The 26956-nt window shown below is 44.8% G+C and overlaps 1 protein-coding gene across 4 annotated transcripts in view; it reads left to right on the top strand.

The window, feature by feature from the left end:
* The window catches only part of PPP2R2C (protein phosphatase 2 regulatory subunit Bgamma), a 319744-nt gene extending 302305 nt beyond the window's left edge, over positions 1–17439 (top strand). For all 4 annotated transcript variants that reach the window (XM_063923619.1, XM_063923610.1, XM_063923638.1 and 1 more), the window contains 2 exons: positions 8439–8530; positions 11478–17439. In XM_063923619.1, the coding sequence (XP_063779689.1) occupies positions 8439–8530; positions 11478–11769 (384 nt within the window). In that variant the 3' untranslated portion in view covers positions 11770–17439. The remainder of the gene's footprint in view (positions 1–8438; positions 8531–11477) is intronic.
* Positions 17440–26956: the final 9517 nt, after the last annotated feature.

Here is a 26956-nt window from a genome sequence, read left to right as displayed (position 1 = left end):
AAATCTATTTCTCGTAGTCCGTAGTGGATGCTGGGCGCCCATCCCAAGTGCGGATTGTCTGCATTACTTGTACATAGTTATTGTTACAAAAATCGGGTTATTATTGTTGTGAGCCATCTTTTTTAGAGGCTACTTCATTGTTATCATACTGTTAACTGGGTTCAGATCACAAGTTGTACGGTGTGATTGGTGTGGCTGGTTTGGGTCTTACCCGGGATTCAAGATCCTTCCTTATTGTGTACGCTCGTCCGGGCACAGTACCTAACTGAGGCTTGGAGGAGGGTCATAGGGGGAGGAGCCAGTACACACCATGTGATCCTAAAAGCTTGCTTTTGTGCCCTGTCTCCTGCGGAGCTGCTATTCCCCATGGTCCTGACGGAGTCCCCAGCATCCACTACGGACTACGAGAAATAGATTTATCGGTAAGTAAAATCTTATTTTATTCAGGTAGCTCAAAAATAAGATATACATAAAACAAAGATCACTGTCTTTAGTATAAATAACCAGTAAGGTTAGGCCCTGCCTCACTCCCTCTTACTAAATAAGGAACCCTTCAGGTCCTGGCATCCTGACACTAGTGCCCCAGTCTTCCGGATCTGGGGCCTATCACCTGGGCACTAACTGCCTTCAGGAGCCCTGACTCATGGGAGAGACTCTGCTTTAAACCCAGCACCGGCTGATGAAGCAGCTTCTTGGGCTAAGAAGCTTATAAGACCTGGTCTGGGCCAAATGGATGGGAACCTAGTCCATCCACACTTCCCATCTACCCCCAGGACCCTGTGTATAGCTTACAGGTGGCAAAGTACTTCTCCTGTCACAATATATCAACTTGGAGGTGCGTCACTCAGCATAAAATAACACATGGCGGGTCGTACCTGATGACAGTTTTGGGGCACTGAAACGTTGTTATTTCTGCAGCGGGGTACACTGGTATTCCACAGGGAATAACATCGGGGGGGGGGGGGGGGGGGGTGTAGAGTTGGATCTTGATCCGAGGCACCAACAGGCTAAAGTTTTGACTGTTCCCAGGATGCACTGCACCGCCTCCGCTATAGCCTCGCCTCCAGGCACTGGAGCCAAGTGTGTAAGTTGTTGCCTGGGGCCGCACTAGGCAGCCCTGAAAGAGCTTTTTAGAAGACTTCAAGGGCTGTAGCACTTTCTATGTCTTTATGACATGCTGTGCTGCAACTCCAACACCTCCCTCAGCGGCGCTGCATACTCCCGCGGCCGGGTTCCCAGGTACTTGCAGCGGAGACGCACCCGTTTTCAGGCACCACCACCACTGTCGCTCTCCAGGATCGCATGGCTGCACTAAAGGGAGGAGGTAAGAGTGTCCCCCAGGTGGGACCCGCCGGTAAATCGCGATCCGGTCGCGGTCCCAGTAGACGAGCCATGCCGCTGGCGTGGACACTGTCACACAGGGACCCCACTATATCCACCAAGGCAGGGAGCACAGGTCGGATTTACTAAAATACGTTTACAAAAGGCTCCACAGTACCCGGTGGTGGAGTCCAGCAGAGGGGATAAGGCACTGACTTGTAGCCCCTCCCCCAGCTCCGGGCGCCATCTACTGCTGGTGTTCCTGCCCTGGAGCTGCATCTCTCTCCCTCACTCCCTGACAGAGATTTTGGCGCCATTACATAGCTGGGCTGATCTCTGGGACTGCTGGGCACTGTCTCCTCTGTAAATCAGCCTGTATCATCAGCACTGTGCATTTACAGACACTTAAGTATTCTACATGTCATTTTAGACAGTGTTAGTTATGAACAAGTGTACTGCTATATGAATATTTAGTACAAGTATTCTGTGATATACATCCAGTGTTTACTGTGCATTGTTATTTCTGTATACATACATATCTATATGTAGTTTACTAGTCCAGTCATCTAAGTGGGCCATTTCTTCCTCACAATCCACTAATATTTCAGATAATTCTTCAGCCGAGGATGGGGAATATACTGTTCCGTCAGACATTGATACGGTTGCTTCTGATGAGGAATCTACACCCCAGGTTGATGTTGTTCCTGACCTAATGAAGGCTATCAAGCTGATTCTTCAAATTGATGATGAGAATTGAGCCCCCTACTACGTCTAAGAAACCTGATAAGTTCAACCGTCGGAAGGTTGCTATAGTAGTTTTACCACATTCCGACCTTTTAATTGATATACGTCAGGAATCCTGGTAATCTCCAGGAAAGAAATTATCCCTGTCTAAAAAGATGCTAGCTCGTTATCCTATCCCTGCGGAGTTGAGTAACAAGTGGGAAACTCCATCGCCAGTGGTCTCTCATGTCGCCCGTTATGTGGTGTCATCTACTCTGCCTGTCACCACCATCAACTCACTGAAGGAACCGACGGATAAGCATGTGGAGGGATGCCATGAAGTCTATTTACACTCTTACCGGTGCTGTACATAGACCCACTATGGCTGCCTCTTGGGCTGCAAAAGGAATTGAAGCATGGGTTCAAGCAATTGAGGATGAGCTGCCTCAGGATTGTTCTGAAACTGCCAGACAATATCTGTCGTATATTACCACAGCCTCTCACTATATTCAGGAGGCGGTTTCTGATGTAGTGGTCTTGGCGGCCAAGGCATCTACTACATCTATCCTGGCTCGCCGGATTTTGTGGTTAAGGTCCTGGAAAGTGGACCTGGACTCATTTTAAGGGAGACATACTATTTGGGGAGGATCTGAACAAGATTGTGACTGACTTGGCGATGGCCAACACTGCGTTTCTCCCAAGTACTAATCCTTCTGCTCCGAAGGATAAGAGTACAACTTTTCATTCCTTTCGACCTCCAGGTAAAGGAAAAGATTAGGAGTACCCAAGACAGGCTCGTACTTCCAATACCACTAAGCCCAAATCTAAACAATCCTGGGCTGCCCGTCAGCCTGCTTCCAACAAGACAAGCCTGCTGCATAATGGGGCGAGTCTCCTCCTGGGGGACCCCAGGGTGGGAGGCCGACTTCTGCAGTTCGCCCAGGCCTGGTTAAAGACCACTTCGGACACCTGGGTGCGGGAAGTCGTCTCTCACGGGTACGCAGTCTGTTTCAAGAGACGTCCCCCTCGCCAGTTCTGTTCAATGGTTATCCCCTCGGATCCATAGAAAACGCAAGCTCTACACCTGGTTGTGCAATCCCTACTGGAAACAGTGGTAGTGCCGGTACCTCTGTCCCAGAGAGGCAGAAGCTACTATTCGACCCTGTTCCTAGTTCCGGAACCAAATGGATCTTTCCAGCCTATCCTCAACCTCAAATCATTGAACAAGTTTGTGAGGGTGTCCAAATTCCGTATGGAAACCCTGCACTCTATTGTGCTGGCCATGGAACCCGAGGACTATATGGTATCCCTGGACATACAAGATGCTTACCTGCACATACCTATTGCCATTTCGCATCAGCAATATCTGCAGTTTGCTATTGGCAGCCTTCATTTTCAATTCCAGGCTCTTCCATTTGGACTGGCCACGGCACCTCAGATTTTCACCAAGGTCACAGCTTTCCTCTGCCGTCAGGGAATCAGGATCCTGCCGTATTTTGATGACTTGCTGATTCTGGCGAACTCCCAAGATGTCCTCCTCAGTCAACATGGTCGGAGCATGGTGCACCTGGGGGCACTGCTGGACACACACAGCCAAAGACTGTTTCTGTCCACGGAGAAGGTCCTGAAACTTCAGGACAAGATCAGATACTTCCTCTCTCGCCCAAGAGTGTCGATATACTCGGCGATGCAAGTACTAGGCCTCATGGTGTCGACTTTCGACATGGTAGAGTACGCCCAATTTCATTCCCGCCCTCTGCAGAGGTTAATCCTTGTCAGGTGGGACAGATTGTCCCATTAGATCAGGTCTCAAATGATTTCCTTAAATCTGGAGGTGCGATTCTTCACTGAGCTAGTGGCTACAGGACCGAGAGTTAAGCAGGGGCCATCCCTTCTGGATATCCAACTGGGTCCTACTGACAACGGACGCCAGTTTGCGGGGTTGGGGCGTGGTGTCGGAGCAATACTCACTCCAGGGTCGATGAACCAAGGAGGAATCTCTCATCCCGATAAACATTCTGGAACTGCGGGCAGTGTTCAATGCATTGACACTTGCCCTGCCTCTGGTACATAACAGGCTTGTTAAAGTACAATTAGACAACGCCACCACGGTGGCGTACATATATCATCAAGGCGGCAATCGAAGCCGCATGGCAATGATGGAAGTGTCAAAAATCCTTCAATATGCGGAACGCCATCTGCCAGCAGTATCGGCAGTGTTCATTCCGGGAGTCCTCAACTGGGAAGCGGACTTCCTCAGTCATCAGGACAAACATGCCAGAGAGTGGAATCTTCATCCAGTAGTCTTTCAACTCCTAGTGGACAAGTGGGGCCTACCAGATGTAGACCTGATGGCGTCTTGACACAATCACAAGGTTACGGTCTTCAGAGTACGGACAAGGGATCCTCAAGCAGCATTCGTGGACGCACTGGCAATTCCATGGAACTTTCGTGTTCCCTCCAACGTCACTCCTGCACAGGGTAATACAGAAGTTCAAGCAAGAGGGAGGAATACTACAGTACTTCTAGCCACTCCAGCGTGGCCCAGACGGCATTGGTTCTCAGACCTGCAGGGTCTCTCGATAGAGCGTCCTCTTCTACTTCCTCAATGCCCAGACCTCCTCGTTCAGGGCCCTTGTGTCTACCTGGACCAGGCCAGACTGGCTTTGACGGCGTGGCTCTTGAAGCATCACTCTTGAGAGCCAAAGGATTCTGCCTTGTCGGTGTGCTTTCAGAGGAAAATTGTGTCTCTTCCTGACGTTCACACCTTCACTCAGGGTGTTTTACGGATTTAGCCTCCTGTGGCTCCACGGGATCTGTCTGTTTTTCTGAATGCCCTTCAAGAGTCTCCATTTGAACCTCTTGAGTGTGTGGACCTTAAATGCCTTACGCTTAAGGTCATTTTTCTGTTGGCTATTGCCTCCCCTAGGAGGGTGTCGGACTTAGGCGCTTTGTCCTGTCATCCACCCTTTCTGATTTTTCACCGTGACCGGGCAGTTCTTTAAACTCGCCCAGGTTATTTGCCTAAGGTGGTATCGTCTTTTCACCTTATCCAGGAGATTGTGGTTCCGGTCTTCATCTCTTATGGTTTGTCCTCCGAAGAGCGATCTTTGGATGTGGTACAGGCTCTGCGTATTTATGTGGAAAGGACTGCCTCCATCAGGAGGTCAGATTCCCTTTTTCTACTTTATGGTTTTCACAAATGTGGCTGGCCTGTGAATAAGCAAACCTTGGCCAGATGGATTAGAATGGTGATTGCACAAGCTTATGCACAGGCTGGACTCCCAGCTACTGCTGCTATCAAGGCCTATTCTACTCTGTCTGTTGGACCTTCTTGGGTGGCCCGCCGTAGCGCCTCCACAGAACAATTGTGCAAGGTGGCTAAGTGGTCCTCAGTGAACACGTTCATTAGGTTTTATGCCTTTGATACTTCCACCTCCCAGGATGCTTCCTTTGGACGCCGGGATCTTGTGCCCGCTACTGTGCGTCAGCTCCCATGGGGAACTGCTTTAGGACATCCCCGATGTTATTCCCTGTGAAATACCAGTGTACCCCGCTACAGAAAAGGAGATTTATGGTAGACTTACCATGGTTAAATCTCTTTCTACGAGGTACACTGGTTTCCACAGGGCGCCCATCCTGATGTACTTAGCTTCTTTGGGTTTGTAGGACATTAGCAGTTAGTCCCTTCTCCTGTCGTGAGAATGTGGTTCTGTGTGACTAACATCTACCATCTCTCTTACCTGCTACTGCATTGGACTGGTTAACAAAACTGAGCTCCAGTGCCTGGAGGCGGGGCTATAGAGGAGGCGGTGCAGTGCATCCTGGGAACAGTCAAAGGTTTAGCCTGTTGGTGCCTCGGGTCAAGATTCAACTCTACCCCCCCCCCCACCCACCCACCCCCCCAATGTTATTCCCTGTGGAAACCAGTGTACCTTGCATAAACAGATTTAACTATGGTAAGTCTACCATAAATCTCCTTTTTATTCTGAGTGCCGCACATCTAAGCTGCTATACTACTTTGTTTTGTGAGGGCATCGGCTGCTATTGCATAGTGCTATTTGGAGTGCCAGTCCTGCCTTTATCTATATATACAAATGGTTACACTACCACCTCAAAGATGACACTCAGAATATATATCTGCTGTAAAGTAACCTTTGTCAGGATGGCAATACTATTCAGACATAAGTGTAAATCTCTCTTGGTTGTCTCTAATACAACATAGGTCATCTTTCTACAGTATTTCCAGCATAGGGATGGCTATTGGCCATCGATGGTTTGCAACCATCAGTGTTGTGGCCGATAATTTTTATATCAGCGATGGAGGTTCAAGTGAAGATGACCTGCACATGAGTGGCCACATACTGCACATGGATGACAAGCAACGATGGCATATGCCTCAATGGACAACCCTAGTCCAGTATAGATAACTCAGCCTCAGGAAAAACAAGCCTTTTAAGCTGTAAGCTTCTCCACAACTCCAGTCCCCTTTCAGACATAATTTGCCGGGGTATGACAAGTCTACCTGGGTCCTGCTTATGCCTTAAAGGGTCAATCTCAGGTCCGTGACCCTGCAGTCGACCAGGATTACTCCCAGGACTTGCAACCTGTCTTACATATGAAAGGTATGACCGTGTCTTGATGACAAAGGTCATGCCTGAAAGGAGTTAATTGGTGGCCACAGTAATGCTTGGAGATGACATCATGTTAAAGCATTCACTGCCAGACAGAAGACCTGGGTCACTGGAAGACCCAAGACCGGTGAGAAGGGTGATGAGACAAGAATAACCCAGGTCCATCGCCCAGGTGTGAACGGGGGTAAGTACCGAAGCGCCTGCTTTAACCCATGTTCTGTGTCCGGGGTCTGAGCCAGGTTAAAGCTGGGGTCTATATCTGAAAGTGGTATACTTGACATGTGCCAATCCCTGAGTCTCGCACATTCCACCTCATCTAGTTAAAGGTGTCCAGAGAATGTGCTTTACTTGGCTTGCCTATAGGGCCTCATTACAGAGTAATCCTGGAGCTTGCTGGATGTGAGAGAAGACTCCGCTAAAGACACTATGGGGAAGATTCATTCCATAAATAGAATAATGATATTATTCTGCAAAGTTGTGTGTGGCTAATTTAATTCTGTCCTATATCTCTCTCTGTGTGTGTGTGTGTGTGTGTGTGTGTGTGTGTGTGTGTGTGTGTGTGTGTGTGTGTGTGTGTGTGTGCGTGTGTAATATCAGCAAGTCAATGAACATAAGCTCACTAATTAACACCACATATGTAGGTATTGATTCAATTAATCGGTATATGCAACACCTACGGTACTTCCGGACTCGCTGGTTTTTGTTCGCAGTAGTTAATAGTTCATTGATTTGGCCCCATAAAGTGAATGTACTTACTAAAGTCCATCAGAAAACTTGGAGACCCTGATAAGTCAGACAAGATCCTGATCCCTACAGACACCACTAATGGATTTAGTGAATATTCTAATTCCCGTGCTTTCCACTTACAGCAGTGCTGAAAGTAGGGTGGTATGGAGTACCATTAAGAAATATGGTAGTCCACCACTGGGGCATCATTTTTAAGGGGCATATTTGTGTGTGGGACATAAAATGGTGTCAGTGGCCTAACTGTGTGTGGCATAATATGTAATAGGCATTACAGTGTGTGATATAATATGTAAGGCATTACGGTGTGTAGCATAATGTGTAATGGGCATTACGGTGTGTGTAATAATTTGTAATGGGAGTTACGTGTCTGGCATAATGTGTAATGGGCATTATGGTTTGTGGCATAATATGTAATAAACATTATGGTGTGTGGCATAATGTGTAATAAGTATTACGGTGTGTGGCATAATGTGTAATGGGCATTACGCTGTTTGGCATAATGTGTAAGGGGCATTACGGTGTGGCATAATGTGGCCATGCCCCTATTGTCATGTAGCCAGTCCCCTAGTTTTGTGTGACCACACACATTTTTACTATCAGTACCACTAACAAAAAAATATCTACTTGCACCACTGACTTACAGACACTTCTCTTTCACTTTGATTGCTTAGTGGTCCACAACACAACCATCTGTACATGGAACTCAAATAAGTGCATTTGCTGTGTTACACCGGCAATTATGTGTTTAAAAGCACTTCTTACAAGGGAACCTGACACCTACACCTAATGGAAGCGGACATTTTGTGGGCTGGATGAACATTCATTAGAACTTCTGAATACTGTATAATCCAAGCAGTGCCTTTGCTGTTTCCTAGCGTATAAGTGGGCTGCATACCAGTTCTCCTTCTATAGGGGACAGGTCTATGTGAATATGGTTTATGGGATAGATCAGGTAGACAAGAGGCCACAATTATATTGTTGACATCTCACGTATGTTGGCTTTTTTCCTCACAGGTTCATGATTACCTCAGAAGCAAGTTATGCTCTCTGTATGAGAACGACTGTATTTTTGACAAGTTTGAGTGTGCCTGGAATGGATCAGACAGGTAACCACGTGCATTTGTTTTATAATATAATATGAAAAATACATTGACACCAAGTGTTTTTGCATTGTCCGTGGGTGGTGATGTTGAGCCTGCAATCTGGGCAATAACGCACAAAGGGGGTAGTGGGAAGGGGGTGTATTATACCCACACTTATCATGCAGGTATAACACTTCCTGCTTCACCTCTTTATCGAGAAGCAAGAAATAGCAGTGCCGAGATGTATTAACATCTCGGATGCCGTAACAGGGGAGTGAAAACTCCTCCCTCCGGCGATTGCTGCCTGTGCCCTAGGCTGGCTCCAGTGAGCATGCGCGAGATCTTGCTACTCACGCCAGATCTCATATGCAGCCTGTAGCCAGCACCTGCCACAGCCTGGGACAGTGCTGTCCCTGCCTGTGGTGTATGGGCAACGACACCTGCAGCTATCTAAATCAATAGCTGCAGTTGTTGGAACGGTGAGTGCCACTGATGTTCATACATTGCTCACAATATCGGCATGCTATCTTGTAGATAGAAGCGCCGACAATGACGCCCCTGTCACTGAGCACACATCTCCTCTTTTATACATGAGGAGAAGCGGTATCAGTGCACAAAACAGCGCTTATACCTCTTCTCCCTCATAACGACATTTCTTACATCTACCCCAAAGCTTCATATAACGCATATAAATGTCTTCACTACATACTGTAGAATTAAATTCTCATTTATGTATGTGGTCTATTGAATATCAAATGTAAATTGTAATGTAGAGGTATTGCTCAGAGGACTTGGTAGATGTATCAAGCAGTGTAAACAGTGGTCAAGTGGAGAAGTTGCCCATAGTAACCACTCTTCTACCTATTATATAGAATGTACTTGATAAATGCTAGCTATAAACTTATTGTTTGCTATGGGCAACTTCTCAACTCTTTACGCTGCTTGATACATCATCCTCTTAGTAAATTAGGTGATTTAGTTGATAGCCAAGTAGCAGGGATCAAAACAAAATGTTCTTCAAATGACTGTATGTAATATAGAATTCAGTTTTAGGAAAACTATGAAAAATTGTCCAGCGTTGAATTCCCCTTTGCCCTGAGGCATTGCTTCTTTCCCTTATGTATTGCAATTAGAGAAGCTGACAGAAGTACAGTAAGGAACAAGGGCAAGTTCATAAGGACACTGTGGTAATACGTGAGCTGAAGAATGACAAACCTACAGAGGAATAAACGGAGATTACATTTGTTGAAAAACAGATCTTGAGCTGGTTGTGTGTTTCTGCCTCGGGGTAGATCTAGCTGAATATTCCCTTTTAAGGAACTTTAAAAATGTTATGTCCCGGGCAATCATAATTCAAGGAAGAAAAGAAATTGGTATAGTAATTGGTTGTAGCTGTAATTTAAGGTTTATATATTTTGCAGTCTGCACTGAAATTGAGAACAGGCTCGTTGTTGAACACATACCCTACATTTGTGATGTTGGAAGATGAAGCAATTACATATAAAAGTAAATGGAAAAATAAATAAAAATGGAGAACACTAAACTGTCCTACAAAAATGTGAGGATCAGCTAGACAGTGTGGCAGGAAAGAGGACTGAAGACAGGGGCAAATGCTGGAATTCTAGAGGGGGGGTTTCCAAATGCAATCCATAATCTCCCGCTCTGTGGAACACTGGAACAAGTGCAGAAGCCTGGGGGAGCAGTAGAAGAACCTAGTCCCGACCCTGGACATACATACAGTATGTACCCATTGGTCTTTTTACACTGGATAGTGTATGGAGTACTATTTTAAAAAATAAATATATACAGTGTATAGTAGGGTTGGGTTTGGGTCTACGGCACACCATACTGACACCGGGATCTCAGTAGTTAGATGGCCGGCGGTGGGGGGTGCAACAAAGCCACTTGTGAGATCGCTGCGCTCGCCATGCAGCGGGCTCAGTGGCTCGCTGCGCTCACCACAGGTTCTGTTCCCACTCTATGGGTGTCATGGACCCGCAAATGGGAATAGTCCCTCTTGGTTGGCATGCTGACCGGCGGGCTGTTAACTGTTCAGGATCCGGGCGTTGGTATAGTGACCAGTGGTCTCCCGACAGCTGGTCACATAGCCACATCCCGTATAGTATAGGCTGTATCAAACAAATTAAACTAATATAAATAGCATAAGTGGTGAATGTACTGTATTTGCAGTTGGAGGAAGCAGAGAGGTTTTGGGAGAATGTTCAACTTAATAGCAATAATCCTGCCCAGCCATGATATAAGTGGAGGTTTCCAAGAATGAAGGTTGGATTTATTACTGGAAAGAGGCCCGCAAAATTATCTAAATACAGGCAATTATACTAGTGTGTCATTTTAACCACTACTGTAGTTGATTTTCTTTTTCTGAAATTTGAAATCAAAGTTGGTGGTGAAGGTCAACTTTTTGGAGCCAGAAAGCCTTTTCAGTTTTAGAGCCAGAGAGCCTCTTGTACCGTATGCGTACATAACTTTAAAGAGTTTACAGTAGGTAGGGATTTCTAGAGTTGTTGGAGGGTTAGGAGGACATTTGTCTGCAAATAGTGAAATATAGCTTTCTAGGTCTTTCACATCTCAAATGTCCTAGGAGGACCTGATAGAGGCTACCAAGGGCACTATAACTTGAGTAAAAATAGGGATCAAAGCAGACACCCTTGCCTTGTACCATTGTGTATATAAACTGGATCAGAAGGAGCACCATTTTATCATTACGCTAGCAATGGTGCAAGAGAAAGGAGCCTTGGTGCTCATTAGGAAACTTCCAGACTGGCCAAATTGCTGCAAAATTTGTACTCATACACCAAGCCTCAATGCACCATATGGAGTGTAACACCCAGTAGACCTGTAGCATCGAGAGGGGTTGCTTGACGCAACTGTAGCAATGATGTATGAGGACACATCTGTAGGATGACTTCTGCCTACCTTCAGAAACAATATTGTCTTTTTTTTCCTTTAGTGTCATCATGACTGGTGCGTACAATAACTTTTTCCGCATGTTTGACCGCAACACAAAGCGAGATGTCACCTTGGAAGCCTCCCGCGAGAGCAGTAAACCAAGAGCCGTCCTTAAACCCCGAAGAGTGTGTATCGGTGGCAAGAGAAGAAAAGATGACATTAGTGTAGACAGTTTGGACTTCACCAAGAAGATCTTGCACACAGCTTGGCACCCAACTGAGAATATCATTGCCATTGCAGCGACAAACAATCTGTATATATTCCAGGATAAAGTGAACTCAGATATGCACTAGGATTACCAAGTTCCTAGAATTCCTCAGCCACACTTTCCAGGGGGATCACATTTCGATAACCTGTATAGGAAAGTCTTGTTGGTGGCGGAATTCTTATAATTGTGTTTCATGTGCATTGTATAATTAGTCCTCATTTTTCATTGTCCATGAAATATTTTCTTTTTACAATTTTAATTATTACAAGACAATGAACTGTGCTATAAAAACTGATCTAATAGTATTGAATGGATAAAGTTGGCCTAATTTTAATCGCCAAAGAGATTTAGGCAGCAGTGGTTAAAACATTTTTGTAGTTTTACTTTTTTTATTTACTTTGTGTAGATTTTGTTATACAAGTACGTTACGTTCAACATTTCCTATATTCCAACAGAATTTTTTTTATCATTAATAACTGTCTGTTATTTATTTTATTTTCAGAAACTACAAAGCAACATCTGCAAAATAGATTTTAATGCAGTTTCAAGAAAAATACTCAGTATACAAAAGATTGATAAATAATTTACAATTTATCAGATCATGTAAATTTCATCTTCATATTCTATTAAAAAAAATTAAATAAAAACTTAAAAGACATGCACGAATCATAATCTGGTCAAGTTTATTATATTCTTCAGCATACAGACAATATACTATTTTTTCCCCACATTGACCTTTAACAAGTACTGTAGCATTTAAGGGGGAAAAAAGTTTTTATTCCATCAATGCATGTGTAACGTTTGATATTGACAGTTTTAAGCTTATACTCATAAATATAAAAAGTCTATACGTTAAATCAAACCTTATATAAAATTTACAATCAGTGTATAAAATGCAGCACTGCAACATTTCTCTTTTATCTGCCTTCTAACTAAATTTACTTGTTATTTTAATGTAAAGAAGAATAATTGTGTCTGAAAAATAGCTTTTTCCTGTAATAAAGGGGCCAACTAAACTTAAATAAATAAATAAAATATTGTATTTGATTTTCACAAAATTATAATTAAAAAAAATAACTTAGTAATATTTGGCATCTTTAACTACTCCTTAACTTAAAAAAAATAAGACTATAAGGAGAAAAATGTTATTAAACCTTATGGTTCAGATACAAAGTTGTAGTAAAAAAAAATTGCAACCCCATTCATATTTGTGTTCTTAATTGTAAAAATATATGTGGTCTTAATGCATGCTTTTTATTAACCAAATAGGAAACTATTTTTTTCTCACAGCTGTAGCTCTATTTTGCTCAAAACAGCATTTTATACATGAAAACTTTATTTCATTAATACAGTATATTACTTAGTAAGTAGAAGTACTCTGATTTGTGAGGTAAGTACTGATTGCTGAGGCACAGTACAAAATGGCTGCTCAGTTGGTATCTTATTAAACTTGTACGGAGTACGTAAAGGCCCGTGAAGTTCACAATCTCTATGCAGGTTCATTATTTAAGAATCTCACACGTGCATTTTAAATAAAGAGAAAAACGTAACAAGAAATGTTTACATTGAATAACCTTGGTGTTCTGTGTGACAGACAGGTTTGTGATCATTTACAAGATTGTTCTTTAAAGTGTGTCACCTACACACATTGTTGGCATCCATTTTGTTGGCTGGACCAGCATGCAACTTTATCAATTTGCTAGGAACCGGTGATATATTTGAGGTGCTGTCTGACTGATATTCATGAGGTACTGGTTGTTAATAAATTGATAGGCTGCATTCTCAATTCTATTAGTTTAGCTTACAAATTGGGTGCCTCCACGTGTATAATGTAAACCTGACAACAGCGAATTAACTAAATATGCATGTTTTTTCATTCGGTATTGGGAAGGGGGGCGGCTGCTGCTTTCAAGCGCAACAAGCAAATCTTTTTATATATCTATATTTCCTGTATGACTAAATGATACATACAATGTGTATGTTATAAATTTTCTTTTGTAAACTTCTGCTGTAAATAGTCGTGTGAAGCACAACCGCATGTGCACCAATTTTCAGCCATACTGCACACAATATAAAATGTGTCAGCTTTTGTTCAAGGAAATGAGGAATGTCTGTTTATATTGTATAATCTACTCAATAAGGACAATATATGTACATATTTACTTTGACCGAAGTAAGGTTTTGCTTCTGTAAAAAAAAAAATCTATAAATAATTTTAAAGATTGTTATAATAACTTGGACAAATGAATGACAGAAAACAGCAAATACAGTATGAGCGTTTTATTTGTTTACAGTCTCAGAAACAAGCGTGCATCTTTAAAAAAAATGAAAATGAAATTTAATTGGGATAGTTTGTGAGGACTGCATTTTACAGTCAGACCCTCACTTTTTACGTATTGCATTATTGGCTTATTTTTGTTTTTAGAAGCTTCTCACTCGCATGATATATAGTATATACCAGATATCAGTCTCAACACAATTTTATTATACTGCCAATTTACTCACTTTTATCAGTAAGCAAAGTGTATATAGACAAGGGGCGTAACTACCATAGGTGCAGGCAGTGCAGCTGCTATGGGGCCCAGAGCTAAGAGGGGCCCACTTTCCCTGTCAAAGTTACATGTGTGATATACAATTTGTTGCCATTGGGTGGTACAAAGGGGTCCTTTCAAACTTTTTCCTTGGGGCCTGCAATACATCTAGGTATGCCCCTGGACCTGCTTATTGTAGTGTAGTATAAACTTAACTTGCTGGCATTTTAATGTTATATAATATGAACCGGAGCACTGTAATGAGGCACAATATGAATGGGGAGCACTATATATGATAATGTGAATTGGGGGTACTGTGTGGCATAATGTGTACTGGCAGCTCTGAAATGTGACATAGGGTGAACTTAATCACTAACTTAATTCATAAAAGAAACTAGGGCACTACTATGGGGCATAACATTAAATAAGGCTCTACTATGGTTCAGAAAATGAACTAGGGCACTACTATAGGGCATAACATTAACTGCTGCAGAGAAGTCTCTCTCTAGAAGGATTGGGATGGGGGCCCCTTCAAAATGTTGCTATCGGTCCCACAAAGTTCTGGCTACGCCCCTGTATATAGAGAACTCTCCCAGAAATATGATGGCGCATAGACTCTTGTACCCTAAAAGTTCATAACCATCTTATGTGATGACCAATGAGTTTGGAAGACTGTGTTGCGCTAATTAGGCACAGTATATAATGTAAAAAAAATTGCATAGTTGTCTAGTCTGATTTCTCTTCTAATCAGCTTACTACCCCTACAATTCTTCATGATCTAGGTAGATAATAAATGCAATTCTTTCCCCGATCATTGCACAGTGCAGAAGCAACATCACTAATCTGCAGAGCACTGTGCTAAATGGATACAATAGAGAACTAAAAAGATGAAACTGCAAAGCAGAGCATGCCAGTTGGCTCGCTCCAGTACCACAGGCCCTGTCTCTACCAGTCTGTAATCCGTGCAGAGCATTTCTATTCCCTAGAAACCAGCCGGACTCTCCCACTCTGGCTTGCTGCTGTTGCACAATGGTGTTAGAGGGAGACGCACCAGGAAGTCATAGTTAAGTAAAAACTGTGGTTCGATATTTGAAGGCTCATTTAATCCAGTCTATACGATTTATGAGATACCACAGTGCATGAAAGTAAGGCTATGTAACTGGCAGGCAATGGACCAGTGATTTAGCGCAATGACTGGACTCGGAAGACAGAATTAGGCAGCAGGTGAACGGTATGCTGCTCCTTTCCCAAACCCAAGAGTCCACCACAGTTGATTCGCCTGAGATCCAGACCCTGAAGGTCCAGTGCTGTCCACGATTGTCTGGTCACTCTGCTGAACGGATCGCCAATGGGAGGTCAAACGCCTCCTTCAGTGATACCCACAACAATAATAGTTAATGGCAGGGCCATCTTAACAGTACATTACATGTTACTGTGTGTTACTTGATTGATTCATAATACCTCAATCTACACAGTTGGAGAAGAATAAAATTATTACTACAAACCACTTTATACATTTCATTTATTTAAGTCAGTTAAACAGACACTTCCATAGTTATTACATTCAAAACCTTCCTGTTCCTGCTCGTCAAATCATTCTAGAGCTGAGGTGTATCAATCATTGGAGGAAGATAAAGTATATAGAAGTTGGCCATAGCACCCCTCAGCTTATAGGTATCATTTACGTAGCACAGTCTTTACAATTCCAGAAGCTGACTAGTTGCTATGGAAAACTTCTCCACTTTATCTCTTTCTCTCTCAATGGTTTGATACATCTACCCCATAGATCACAAGCCATGCCAGGATTACACTGTACCCTGATGTAATGGATCGGACACCGGTAAAACAAAGGGACCTATCAGAACTTGAGGGTAAATGTGTCTATAGTGGCGTGTAATAGAACCTGAAATTGAGCGCAATAAAATATTGACATGTCATTTCATATGTATATATTGTGACACCACATATGTACAGTATGTGATTACATTGTTTTTCGGCACACATCCCCAGTGCCAAACGGAATTGGCGGCATTGCCAGAATTTGATTGCAACATCAGTTTATTCATTTTTCAGCAGAGGCTGCTTCCTGGCATATTACATTTCACTTTTTTAAATCTTCAGTGTGGTATTTGTGTAATATAGACATATGGAGGCACAGGCCAGCTTTCATTCATGCAATGGTGATTTAGCTATCCTATCCTCCGCCAACATTCTTCAGTGCCGAACAGTGGCAGAGAGCGCCAGCAAGCATCGCTCAGCCTACTGTATTATGGAACTTTATTATAAAGGATGTTTTCCCCAATACATACTTTATAATTAAGAAGTGGGCTATTCATATAAATCAGGTTTTTTTACACTTAGCTGTTAATGTAAATCAGGCTTTTTATGGATCAATACATCATAATAGGGGAACCTTCTGCACCAAAGAACCAGTTTCTACCGATTCTGGACCATTAAAAGTATGGGATCCACTTTCACTTCCAGTTCTTACTATTTATGTAAATCTCTCTTAGAAAGTCAATGCTAAAAATACAAACCGTTATTATGTTGAATTTTCAACAATCTATGGCTCAGTTCCTGCTAAAAACAAAAAGTTTCCTTATTTTTAACCTTGGAATTGAGAGACGAGGTACGGAGAACAATTCAAAATGATTGATATCCATTGACAATGGAATGTTGAGTATAGTTGTCATGCTGTTTTCAAAATGTGTGGAAAACAGACTGTTTGGCTTCCTTTTCATTGACATAGTACCATGTTTTCTCTTAAAGTGGATCCCACCACTGCACACAGTAGTGGCAGCCATTTTGTGATACTACTGAGATATGGGGCACTTCATACCTCATGCCTTCATGCCTTATGATTAAGTGATGGTTGCAAGCGAACTGGAAGTTGGAATATTTATTAAACCCTTAGAAATAGCTGCTTCCGCTGTGTGATGGGTCCGCCGTAAGGGAAGACCTCCATTTTGAGGAGATTGTTTACTCTGAGCAACACTTATGCTTTTGACTTGAGATGTATTTTTTAATGAAAACTTGATTTACAGAATGTATATTTTGAGCATTTGTTTTGCTTCATTTGCTTGTTCTGAGTGCTGTAAAGTCATTGAAGCAAGCTTGATAAGTCTGAATATTATGAAAGGTGTTCTTATGACTATTGTGTTTCACAAACTGAGAAAATATAAATATGTTAATAACATTTTTTTAAATAAAAATGTCTAACTGCCTCTCATTTCCGTTCACAATTCTTTGTTTCTCTATAAGGAGGCTTTAGTTTAAGAAAAAGTTGTAATTCTACACTGTAGTCTGTATTTATCCACACAAATACCCATGCACATGTAAGTACAGCCGGACTGAAGCACACTTAAGAATGCTAAAGGTTAGCAACGCAGCTGCATATATTTGTCAGGCGTCTGCAACGTTTAACAAATGCTACCATTTGGTGTGCACTCACCTTTCCCATAAAGCCATAAACTCTTACCGGTACTTATAAGGACTTCTCACTCTACAGTAATAACTTATTCAAACTACTTAATAGTAGCTGCTAGTATAATTCAAGGTAACAATCCAAACGGTAATAAATGTAAAAAGTGGGAATATGCAGTGGACGTAACAGGCAACCACACAAACAATAAGCATATCAATACACCGAGACTGTATCCGATAATACCAGAGGGTGTAAAACGCAGTATATATAATTTATATAATTTAAGGTGAACTTGGTAAATAACTGATCGCAAGCTACAAAAGGAATAGGGAAAATGCATATCCGAGGTCAGGGCAGGCGGCAAACAATCAGTAATAAAATCAGAGGTCAGGAAACACTGGTGCAGAGTTACACAACCATATAATGGAGCAGGTAAGTACAATTGCATATGAAGATATCATCAGCTGCCGCTGCCTATTTAACCCAGAGTGACCCAATGAGAAGCTGATATCACAGGAGTATGCGATCAGCATAAGTATACAGCTATACAGTATAGTCGCAGTCTGATTCAGAGTCATGCAACCAGCCAGGACTACACTATTGGCCTGATTGCTGACATTTTCAGACTGCATATTGGAAAAGGCACTATGAATGGTAAATCCTGAATAATTTGTCAGTTTTAGTGACGAGTTCAGGCGTGGGGCCCCCTGGGTTGGTGTGGTTTGGCTGCTTTGGGGCATTGCACTGTAGTACTTATCCTAGCACCTTTTTTTAGCACCTAATTTTTTCTATCGATAACACCTTTTAACATTCGAATTATTACTTCTCACTAATGTAAAACTCCTAACACATAGCTTTGGCTTCTTATATACGTTACACTATCACTTTAACCTCTCACTAGTGTGATGCCTTGGGGCGGTTGGCCTGTGCTGACTTGGGGGTCCCGTGCCTTGGACTTAAACCGGTGTTAGAAACCCACCAGATAAGGTCACCTGGATACGGTTGTGAGCCCATATATTTTTGGCCAAAAATGATGCTAAGCACCTCAATTTTGCTCTATGTTACATTGCAGAGTTCATTATAATTATTCTGATTAGCAGAGCTTAGTACTACAGAGTGTGTATCTGCATGTTCTTTTTTTTCCTGACTCATGTTTCTAAGTAAAGCAAGAAAGCAAGCAACTGTGCAAAACCATGCTGACTGCAGGTGTGGCAGATGTAACATATGCAGAAAGATTTAGATCGCAGTGTAAAGAGAGATTGAAACTGCAGTGTAAAAATAAAGCTAACATTTGTGGGCTACATGCAGAAGCAACCTGTATTTACCCTTGCGCTGCTTTCATGGCAACATGGTTTGTTCCAGGCATAAAGTTACTTGCTTTTTCTGCAGCGGGGTACACTGGGATTCCACAGGGAATAACATTGGGGTGTAGAGTTGGATCTTTATCCGAGGCACCAACAGGCTAAAAGCTTTGGCTGTTCCCAGGATGCACCGCCTCCTCTATAACCCCGCCTCCGTGCACAAAAGCTCAGTTTTAAAGCTGGTGTCTGCAGTGCAGGTCACTAACAGGGGGGGCTGCACTAGGCAGCCCTGAAAACAGCTTTTATGAAGACTTCAAGGGCAGCAGCACTTCTTATGTCCTGGGGGCATGCTGTGCTGCTGCTCGATCACCTCCCTCCTGCGGAGCTGTATACTCCCACGGCCTAGTTCCCGGGTACTTACAGCAGGGACGCACCGGTTCATTGGCACATCACCGCTGCTGCGACCCGCCGGGTAAATCACGATCCTCGGGAGATGGATCGCACGGCTGGCATGGACACTGTTTCGTACAGGGACCCCACTATATCCACCAGGGCAAGGCGCACAGGTTGGTTTTACTAAAAACAGTTTGTCACAGGCTCCATAGTACCCGGTGGCGAAGTCCAGCAGAGGGGATAAGGCCATCTCCTGCAGGTGTTCCCGCCCTGGAGCTGCTTTCACTTCTCCCCCACTCCCTGAAGAGATCTAGCGCCATATCCTTAGCTGGGCTGCTCTCCACGGGATTGCTGGGTTCTGTCTCCTCTGTAAAGCCGCCTGTCGCAGCGCCGTGTTAGTTAAGAACAAGTGTGCTAACTTCAGAATAGGTTGTACAAATATTCTGTGATATACATACTGTGCATGGTTATATCTCTCTGCATATACATATCTATTGTTATATATAAATCTGCTGGTCCAGTGCAGTATTATTGTTTTGTACCTTATATCTGCATTGTACTTGTGACTGAAGTGTGCCTGTAGCTGCTGTGTAATTTGCCCTGAAGAGGATAAGTGCGTCAGGGTCCATACATTATATCGATATATTATATATATATATAAATAATCTAGTGCTACACAGCATATACAGCTCCGTGTATTTTACTGTGTATTTCAGTCACCCCATACCGATTTGATTCTCTGTTTGTGTCCTACCTTTATCCACAGTATTATTTTGTATGGCTATATTGCACTATTGTGCCCCACAGCTACATTCCTCATAATGTCTGCCACACAGGGCGGGAATTCCGCAGACGCTCCTGCCTCAGGCAGTGCTGTTCCCACGGATTTACCAGGGGGGGAAACTGCAATTGGGGACATGGGTGCTGGGTGTCAGCGTCCGGGGTCTTACCGGAACGCTGGGGCGGGCTTCACGGACGGCTGGGCAGCGGCGGTGGGTTCAAGGGTACAGGCAGCGGTAATGGCGCTGAGGGGGTCCGCTCGTGGCGGCGGGACGCTGCTGCAGCGGCTCGCTCTCGCTAAACCATTGCCTAGGAGACCAGGGGCAGTGAGCAGCATGTTGTCAGAAAAGGTCTGCATTACTGGGCGCCGCCATATTGGAGACCAAGTTTCTGACATAATTCCTGTTCCTAGTTTTCCAGCCAATCCAGGGAGACTTCTTCCTATAGAAGGGGGCTGGTTTAGGACAGGGACGCCAGTGCTTCAAGTTACAACCCTGTTGTAGGTGCTTTAGCCTGTGCTCCCAGGATTCCTGCTGTATTCTGGTACTTGTAACCCTGCTTTGCCAGTTCTCAGTTGCTGCTGCAGTTTTCCCGTCCCTAGCCTGCTGCTGCCCGTGGAGACACTCTTGGAAAACCCGGTTCAGTAAGACCCTTTGGGCACGGACGACCCTGGGTCTCTTGCCTCGTCCTCCAAGCCACTGTCCGCAGATTCTTGCTTCCAGCCAAGTCCTCGAACCACCATTCAGTCCTCAGCTCGTTAACTCCAGCTTCATCTGTCAAGCCACATTCTACAGTTCTCAGTCTCCAGTCACGTCCCAAACTACCGTCCACAGTTCTCAGCTCCTCTACCGCAGTTTCATCTTATAAGTCACAGTCCACGGTTCTTGTCTTCAGCCTCGTTTTTACTCTCACTCACAGTTCCACAGTTCTTTGTCTACGACCACGTTCTCAAGTCACCGTTCATCAACCTTAGTTTTCTACCTCAGCTCTGTACATAATAAATACTTTCCATTGACTCTCAAACTCCGCCTACATCCTTCATTGCTCCGTGTCCCATGCAAAGGAACTATATCCAACCCCCTCATTTTGTTCTTCCCCAGCCTGCTACCTCCTTGGGCAAGTCTCAGCTGCCCCAAACTTTGCTAGACGTTACAGCTGGGTACCATACCTCTCCCAGTCAGCCTGCAGCTCCTGTGGTCAATCAAGAACCACCCTGGGCTGCTTTCTCCAGTATGCTGAATACACTTGTGACAGAACCCACAATTACGCCCCCTGTGGGACTCCTTGTGCCATTACAGCCACAAATTAACGCTGTAGCGAACCCGCCTTGGGCAGACACCCTGTCTACTCAGATTCAAAATTTAAATAAATCCTTGAGTAAACAGAAGTCTACACCTCAGCCCTCCGGGGCTAAGGGGCTCTCCAAGCATGTAGTTTTCTCCTCTCAGTCCACACATATTTCGGATACTTCTTCGGATGAGGATGGGGCTTATACTGATCAGACTGACTCCGATTCAGTGGCCTCTGATGGGGAGCCTGCAACTCAGGTTGATATCCCTGACTTAGTGGAAGCTATCAAAATGATTCTATAGATTGATGATGAAATAGATCCCACTACTGTGTCAAAAAAGCCTGATAAATTCAAGCGTCAGAAGGTGGTTAAAGTTGTTTTCCCTCACTCTGACAGTTTAATTGACATACGTCAGGAGGCATGGGTTTCACCGGGAAATAAATTCTCCCTCTCTAAGAAGATGTTAGCTCGCTATCCTATCCCTGCGGAGTTGAGTAACAAGCGAGAAACTCCACCCCCGGTAAACTCTCCTGTTGTCCGGATTGTGGTGTCCTCTTCCCTCCCTGTCACCACTGTCACCTCCTTGAAGGAACCGACAGAGAAGCATGTGAAGGGATACCTGAAGTGTGTTTATTCCCTAAATGGGGCAATACATAGGCCTACTATTGCGGCCTCCTGGGCTGCAAAAGGTATTAAAGCATGGGTCCAGGTATTGGAGGATGAGCTACCTTCGGATATTTCTGACATTGCCAGACAGTGCCTGTCTCACATTACCACCGCCTCCCAATATATTCAGGAAGCGTCCTCTGAGGCGGGCATCATGGCCACCAAAGCGGCCACTACGTCTATTTTGGCTCGCCGTATTCTATTGTTGCAGTCCTGGAAGGTGGACCTGGATTCCAAGAAAACTCTGGAGGTTCTCCCTTTTAAGGGAGACATCCTTTTTGGAGAAGATCTAAACAAGATCGTGACTGACTTAGCATCTGCTAAGACTGCGTGCCTGCCTAATACTACTCCATCTGCTCTGAAGGCCAAGAGTACTACTTTTCGTTCCTTTCAGACCTCAGGTAAATCAAAGGGTCAGGTGTACTTGAGACAGCCTCGTACTACCACGACTAGTAAGCCCAAATCGAAACAATCCTGGGCTGCCTGTCAGCCTGCTTCCAAACAGGACTAGCCTGCAGCATGATGAGGCGGGCCTTCCCCCGGGGGACCCCAGGGTGGGAGGCAGACTCCTGCAGTTCACCCAGGTCTGGTTAAAGACCACTTCAGATGCGTGGGTGCAGGAAGTTGTCTCTCATAGGTACACGGTCTTGTTCAGGAGACGTCCCCCTCGCCAGTTCTGCACAACGGTCATCCCCTCGGATCTGTTGAAGGCACAAGTTCTACACCTGGTTGTGCAATCCTTCCTGGAGACAGAAGTGGTGATGCCGGTGCCTACCTCTCAGAAAGGCAGAGGTTACTACTCGACCCTGTTTCTAGTACTGAAACCCAATGGGTCTTTCCGGCCTATTCTCAACCCAAAATCACTGAACAAGTTTGTGAGAGTCTCCAAGTTCCGTATGGAAACACTGCGTTCAATTTTACTGGCCATGGAACCTGGGGACTACATGGTATCCCTGGATATACAGAATGCTTACATGCATATTCCTATTGCCATTTCCCATCAGCAATATCTGCGGCTTGCTATTGGCAACCTCCATTATCAATTCAGGGCTCTGCCGTTTGGACTGACCACAGCCCCTCGGCTATTTACCACGGTCACGACTGTGATGACAGCTCATCTCCGTCAACAGGGAATCAGGATCCTGCCATAGCTGGACGACCTGCTGATCCTGGCAAGCTCCCAAGATGTCCTCCTCAGTCATCTCCAGCTGACGGTGCAATTTCTACAAGCCCACAGGGGGATGATCAATTGGAAAAAGTCCTCCCTGGTCCCTGCTCGGCGCATGGTGCACCTGTGGGCTCTACTGGATATGCACAGCCAGAGGCTGTTTGTTTCTCCAGAGAAGGTCCTGAAAATGCAGGACAGGATCAGATACTTCCTCTCTCGCCCAAGCGTGCCCATACACTCGGCAATGCAAGTACTAGGCCTGATGGTGTCGGCCTTCGACATGGTGGAGTATGCTCAATTCCATTCTCGCTCTCTGCAGCGGTTAATCCTGTTCAAGTGGGACAGTCTACCTCATTGGATCAGGTCTCAAATGATATCCCTAACTCCGGAGGTCTGCTTGTCTTTAGCCTGGTAGCTCCAGGATCAACAGTTGAGCAGGGGCTGTCCCTTCTGGATTCCCCACTGGGTCCTCTTGACTACGGATGCCAGTCTAAGGGGCTGGGGCGCGGTGTTCAAGCAACACTCTCTCCAGGGTCGCTGGACTGAGGAGGTCTTTCCCATCAACATTCTGAAACTGCGGGCGGTGTTCAATGCAGTGACACTGGCCCTACCTCTGATAAGGAACAGGCCCGTTCAAGTACAATCAGACAACGCAGCCACGGTGGCTTATGTAAATCAAGGCGGCACTCGAAGCCATGCAGCAATCCTCAACTGGGAAGCGGATTTCCTCAGTCATCAGGACGTACAGTACACGCAGGAGAATAGAGCCTTCATCCAGAGGTCTTTCAACTCCTAGTGGACAAGTGGGGCCTACCAAATGTAGACCTGATGGCGTCTCGACACAAACACAAGGTTCCGGTCTTCGGATCAAGGACAAGGGATCCACAAGCAGCGTTCGTGGATGCACTGGCAATTCCATGGGACTTTCAGCTGCCGTACATGTTCCCTCCGGTGTCACTCCTGCCTAGGGTACTGCAGAAGTTCAAGCAAGAAGGAGGAGTCCTACTTCTGGTCGCTCCAGCGTGGCCCAGGCGGCATTGGTTCTCAGACCTGCAGGGTCTATCAATGGAGCGTCCTCTACCAACGCCCAGACCTCCTCAATCAGGGGTCTTGTGTCTACCCAGACCTGGCCAAACTGGCTTTCACAGCATGGCTCTTGAAGAATCACTCCTGAGGGCCAAAGGATTCTCTGAGGCGGTTATCCAAACTATGCTGAAGGCCCGTAAACCTGCTTTAGCTTCGATTTACTACAGGGTCTGTAATACCTTCTTCACCTGGTGTGCTGCTAAGAACTACAAGTTCAGAACTGCATGACTTCTGGCTTTTCTGCAACAAGGCCTCAAGGTTCATATATCTGCCTTGTCAGTATGGTTCCAGAGAAAGATTGCGTCTATTCCTGACGTTCATACCTTCACTCAGAGTGTTTTGCGGATACAACCTCCATATGTCCCTCCAGTGGATCCATGGGAGCGGTCTTTTGTCCTTATCGCCCTACAAGAGTCTCCCTTTGAACTTCTGGATTCTGTGGACCTGAAATGGCTTATGCTTAAGGTCCTGTTCCTGCTGGCTATTGCCTCTGCTAGGAGGGTGTCAAACTTAGGTGCCTCGTCCTGTTGTCCGCCCTTCCCGATATTTCACTGTGACCGGGCTGTTCTCCGAACTCGCCCTGGTTATCTGCTTAAGGTGGTGTCGTTTTTCCATCTTAACCAAGAGATTGTGGTTCCAGCCTTTAGCTCTTCTGATCTGTCCTCCAAAGAGCGGTCTTTGGATGTGGTACGGGCTCTCCGCATATATGTGGAGAGGACTGCCTCCATCAGGAGGTCTGATTCCCTCTTCGTACTGTTTGGTTTTCACAAATGTGGCTGGCCTGCGAACAAGTAAACCTTGGCCAGATGGCTTAGAATGGTGATTGCACAAGCTTATGCACAGGCTGGTCTCCCAGCTCCTGCTGCTATCAAGGCCCATTTTACTCGGGCTGTTGGACCTTCTTGGGCGGCTCACCGTGGTGCGTCTGCTGAACAATTGTGCAAGGCGACTACATGGTCCTCAGTGAATACGTTCATCAGATGCTATGCCTTTGATACTTCTGCCTCCCAGGATGCTTTCTTGGGATGCCGGGTTCTTGTGCCCGCTACGGTGCGTCCCCTCCCATGAGGAACTGCTTTAGGATAATCCCCGATGTTATTCCCTGTGGAATCCCAGTGTATCCCGCTGCAGAAAAGGAGATTTATGGTAAAACTTACCATGGTTAAATCTCTTTCTGCAAGGTACACTGGATTCCACAGGGCGCCCACTCTGACGCACTTAGCTTCTTTGGGTTTGTATGGCATTAGCCCCTGGTCCCTTCTCCTGTTGTGAGAACGTGGTTCTGTGTGACTAACATCTCTTATACCTGCTGCTGCATTGGACTGGTTAACAAAACTGAGCTCCTGTGCACGGAGGTGGGGTTATAGAGGAGGTGGTGCAGTGCATCCTGGGAATAGCCAAAGCTTTTAGCCAGTTGGTGCCTCGGATCAAGATCCAACTCTACACCCCGATGTTATTCCCTGTGGAATCCAGTGTACCTCGCAGAAAGAGATTTAACCATGGTAAGTTTTACCATAAATCTCCTTTTTTGCTTTACTTACAAACATGAATCAGGTCATCTTTGCTTTATAGGTAGTCGTGTTGTGGGCTGAAGCAGCTATTCATCCGGAACCAGTACATCATGAATTATAAGCAATGCCTCAGCAGATTCCTAAAACCACTTCATAGCTGCTCAGAGGGCACATTTTCTTTGGTACAACAGCTTATTCTACTCTCTACGGCACACTATAAACCGCCTGGGATCAAAGTCTCACAACGGTCGACAAGAACCAACCAATTACATGTTTTCCTCTTCCTGATGAAGCACGGAAGGCTTAAGGCAGCGGCTTGAGACACTTCTCACTGTGAATTTCTGCCAGCACCTGGTTCTCAAGTGGTGAAGGCTGCAGGTTATCAGCACATTCAAAATAATAAGGCTCAGAAGCTTTTGACTAGCGGAAGTAACGAGCAGTGAGGAGAGAACGATCCTGTAGGCTCACTGTGCCGAGACACAGAAATAGCAGCCACCGCATTGTGCATGAAATACATGCTTCCTTCTGTCTATTCAGTCTGACCTATTTAAACTGCTATTGTTGAAGGGAGAAAGACGCATTACAACACGAGCAGGTAGATGTGGCGGGATGGGAGGAAGACTTGTTGAAATAAAATATCGGCTCATTTTTAAATAATTAAATTATTTCTGCCACTGTTTCAAATGGAACTAGCATTAAACTCATCGCACACCTCCCGGGATTGGACGGTCTCCAGGAATAATATTAATTAGGCAACATTTATTCTATTCAAAGGAATAATCCACATATTTAAGTTTAACCTAGTTAAAATTTAGTAGCCAAAAAAGTTCCACCCCATACTAGTGGGTGATTCAGAGAAGGACGCAGCAGTGATGTTAATAAATGCTAAAGCCACAAGAGGTGTCCAAAAAAAGAAAAGAAAAAAAAAAGCCTCTTGCAGCATCGCCAGATCCCAGTGCTGCTTCCGAAGATGCATAGTCTCACAATCGTGTCCTCCAAAACTCTTCTGCCGGGACAGGAAATCTGCATCTGAAGACGCAAACTCTGGCCTCGGCACGTCGGCGGTCCCCACCGCCACCTCCGCTCGGGTTCCAAGGCTTGGAGGCACTATGAGCAACAAT

The sequence above is a fragment of the Pseudophryne corroboree genome, chromosome 1 (assembly GCF_028390025.1).
Source record: "Pseudophryne corroboree isolate aPseCor3 chromosome 1, aPseCor3.hap2, whole genome shotgun sequence".
NCBI classification, from domain to species: domain Eukaryota; kingdom Metazoa; phylum Chordata; class Amphibia; order Anura; family Myobatrachidae; genus Pseudophryne; species Pseudophryne corroboree.
The sequence above is the reverse complement of the archived record's forward strand: the minus strand, read 5'-3'. Positions and strand labels throughout refer to the sequence as shown.